The sequence below is a fragment of the Nestor notabilis genome, unplaced genomic scaffold (assembly GCF_000696875.1).
Source record: "Nestor notabilis isolate BGI_N333 unplaced genomic scaffold, ASM69687v1 scaffold7893, whole genome shotgun sequence".
Classification (NCBI taxonomy): domain Eukaryota; kingdom Metazoa; phylum Chordata; class Aves; order Psittaciformes; family Psittacidae; genus Nestor; species Nestor notabilis.
The window spans coordinates 30082-34166 of NW_009921456.1; the positions used below are offsets into that span (position 1 = coordinate 30082).

At 36.8% G+C, this 4085-nt stretch overlaps 1 protein-coding gene across 1 annotated transcript in view; it reads right to left on the bottom strand.

The window, feature by feature from the left end:
* The window catches only part of LOC104403111 (cadherin-10-like), a gene marked incomplete at its 3' end in the record, with an annotated part of 31134 nt that extends 27367 nt beyond the window's left edge, over positions 1-3767 (bottom strand). The window contains exon 1 of the mRNA XM_010011157.1: positions 3525-3767. Coding sequence (XP_010009459.1) covers positions 3525-3767 — 243 coding nt within the window. The remainder of the gene's footprint in view (positions 1-3524) is intronic.
* Positions 3768-4085: the final 318 nt, after the last annotated feature.

Sequence of the window (4085 nt, forward strand, 5' to 3'; positions counted from 1 at the left end):
CCAAATGACAGACTATTCCAATATTACCTCACTAAACACGTTTTTACTCTCCTGCTTTATAGTAGTAATTTTTATTTGTAAAATCTAGAAAATGGGATTGTACTTTCTTCTGCAATGTGTTTGTCAACATTTCAATTTAATCCAAGTATCACAGAAACAATGAGACCTAAGTACTCTCCTCAATTATTCTTTTAGATTTTAGTCAAATAAGTCCTTGATTTCTCCTTATTCTGATGGCAAATTTCAGGGAAAATTGTAACCTATTAGCTCTTTTCTAAGTAATCGTATTAGCCATGTGATGCCAAAATATACCTGTGGAATTTCACTCTGAGTTTTCCAGAGCACACATATTAGCAGATTCAACAGGATACTTTGTAGAATGATAGTCTCTCTAAACATAATCTCAGCTGTGAGCAGATTTACCTGAAATCAGCAGAAAATAGTTGATACAGAATTCCCACAATGAACATTTATTTTAAGCATCACGAACTGAACTATTCAATGATGCAGTCTAACATTAGCTACTTTTATTTTAAAAGATCGCCAAAATAGCTCATACCCTGTGCCATATTCTCTCTGTTGCCAGATTTAACCATCGTAGCCTTGAGTCAGATTTTACTCACCAAAGATATTCACTTATTTCAATTTATCCTTTAGGTAACATTTAAAGCAAATCTCTTCAGTGATGCAAGATTTTGCACTAAGATTTAATGAGACATGTCACACGTTTAATTTTCTCACCCAGTTATGTTGTCACTTTGCCAGTCCTGTGCTATTGTGTGTTATTTAAAAGAGGAGACAGGCGAAAAGGAAAAAGGCTCATTTCAAAAGGAAAACTTTGTGAGACTTTGAAAGACAAAGGGAGAGCAAACTAAAATGGAAGCATAGAAAGCAATGCAAGATGAGGAGACCTCTGAAATTCTTTTGCTTGCTGAGAAGAAGCAACAAACAAAAATTAAAAAGTCCAGGCTGCATTTTCAGATTGTATTAGTTTACTTTATATTCATTATCCAAACAAAAGATAAAAATCATTGTTACCATTTGTATTAAGAAACATTACAGTAGTTCCTTGCTGTTCAAGGTTTCTGTTTGTTCCTACCAATGTTTTAAAATAGTAAGAGCTAAATAGAAATTACTAATAATTTTAGGTTTTCTTTCCACATCCCTGGTGAAACAATATCTGTCACAGGATTAGAAATATTATTTTCCTAGCGCCCTAAAAACTTCACTACTAAGTGATATCATCTTCAAGATTCTCAATTTCCACAAAATAATAATACAGTAAAGGTACTTTTTCATTACTAGACTTGCATCTTTTGTCCATTATTGTAGCTTTTTCTAAAGGCTTCACAATCTGGAGAAGGTAGATGGCCCTGTCACTGACAAAATGTTCTAGGAGTTCAGCTGAGAAAGGCAGTTTCTTTTTTTACAACACATCATACGAGCAACAAAGAATCTTTTATAGATGCCCTGAGTCAATGTTCCAATAACCAAACTCCCTGCTCAAGCCAAGGTCTTTAGCTGATGGTCAGAGAGCTAGAACAAGAAAGTTTCAGCTTCATTAGACTGTTGCAACTTCTACACCAGAAGGCACACAAGCATTGAGCTAGCATGATCTAGAGACTAACTGAATTTCACACACCAGAGTTCTTGCATGAGCCAATATGCATGTTCTCTTCCAATTTTAATGTAATAAACACAATCCATACATTAGATGGAGAGAGAAAGTAGTGAAGTGCAATGAAACTGAAGGATTAAGTAGTTTCCAGAACAGTATCTCTATTCCACCAAGGATTGGCCTAGAAAGTCTAATAAGATAAACCAATATATATCTTTCATTTACTGAATTCAGAACAGCTTTTAGGTATTCAAAAGCTTTGGGTTTTGTCTGTTTAGCTGTGGGTTTTTGGAAAAGTCACCACTAATCCTCATGTTCTCTGCATTAATGACAACAAAGAGCTAATTAAGAAGCAATTTCAGGTAATTTTTGTTATAAAGATCTTTTTTTATTATAGCTTATATATGTTTTCCTAAAGTATCTGCTATTAACAAAATAACCATTAAAACAGCATTAGTTTTTTGTATATCCTAATTTACAGTTTTATTTATCCTAATTTACAATTTGCACTATAGATAAAAAGCATTACATGCTTCGTTTAAACAAATGAAGAACTTCATTAACAGTAGTGATGCTTAATTCATTTTGCCTGATGCTGGAGGCCATTTAAAAACATGCTAAACAAGATCGTCTTTGTTTCCATCTGAAATTACTGTAACATGTAGATCAGTAAGAGCTGTGAAGATTTTCTGCCTTTATTATGTGTGCGTTTTCCTTCATGAATATTCTAAACTATATATGTACCTTTGGAAGATGTATACTTAGAGGAAACAGCAAATATACCACAGAAAACTGAATGACAGTGTCTTCCAACCAGGAACTGGAAAATGCCAACTAAGGTGAGGGTATATATATATTAGAATTCAGGAATAAATCCATTAAGGGGATATTTAAATGATCTCCGAAACAGTGATATCCATGGTAATATAGTATTATTGTAAAATTTAATCCCAAGGAAGGGAAGAAAAGAGAGAGAGTAGACATTTTTTGTATGTCTCAGGAAAGTAATGATGAATCTGAAGTGTTGCTATACCTAATATTGCAAGATTTCAAACAATGAGCGATGAAGATGTCTTCAATAAATCTTGTATTCATTTATATCACAATGACATCAGTGGGGCTATTCATGTAATAGATGCATATTCCAGAAGCAATGTATTCATATCTTAAAACCCTACAGAGGTAGTTAAGATTTAAAGGTAAATCTGTGAGAGGAGAGAGGTGCAATATGCGTAAACCCTTAAATGTAACTCACATTTTTATTTGCCCACCAATTTTCTCTCTCCTTTTAGTAAATTATGAAATCTATTATTCTAGACAATAGTATTCTCAAGAAAAAATCCTATCTACGTACCAATTACTAATAAAAGAGGTTACAGTTTCAAACATTATATACAATTACATTACAGAATGGTTGAGGATTGTAGGGACCTCTGCAGGTCATCTATCCAACCCACCCCTGCTCAAGCAGGGCCACCTAGACCCTGTTGCCCAGGACCATGTCTAGGCAGCTTTTGAAGATCTCTAATGATGGAGGCTCAACAATCTCTTTGGACAACCTGTGCCAGTGTTCAGTCACTCTCACAGGACAAAAGTGTTTCCTGATTTTCAGAGAGAACCTCCTGTATTCGATTTGTTCCCACTGCCTCTTGTCCTGTCACTGGGCACCACTGGAAAGAGTTTGGCTCTGTCCCCTTTGCACCCTTCCTTCAGGTATCTGTAAAGATTGATATGATCCCCTCTAGGAAAAAGATTTCCAGCTCTCTCAGCTTTTCCTCATATGTCAGGTGCTTCAGTCCCTAAATCATGCTTAAGGCCCTTCGGTGGAGTCTGTCTCCACCATGTCCATGTCTCTCTTGTACTGGGGTGTCCAGCACTGGACACAGCACTCCAGGAGTGGGCTCACCAGTGTTGGGTAGAGTGGAAGGATGCCCTTCCTTGACCTGCTGGAAATACTTTGCCTAATGCAGCCAATAGCCTTCTTTGCAGCAAAGGCACCTTGCTGGCTCATGTTAAGCCTGGTGGCTAGCAGAACCACTAGGGCCTTTTCTGCCAAGCTGCTTTCCAGGTAGTCAGCCCCCAGCATATACTGATGCCTGGGACTGTTCTTCCCCAGATGCAGGACTTTGCACTTCACCTTATCCTTCATGATATTCCTGTCAGCCCATTTCTCCAGCCTGCTGAGGTTCTTCTAGATGGCAGCATGACCCTCAGGCATTATCAGCCACTCCTAGTTTTGTGTCATCTGCAAACTTGCTCTGCCCTAATGAACCTGGTCCAGTGGAGGATGTTCTGGAAAGGGCTGGGGGGATTTACCTGCAGTGGCACCTTGTAGACATCTTATGGGCATCTCAATTACATAGAGAATTACAATTACATAGTGAAATTTAAGTGAATTTAATCATTTTTGTATTAAGACTAGGTAGGTAGCTATGATAAAAATTTAAATTAAAACTTCTCCTTCCAT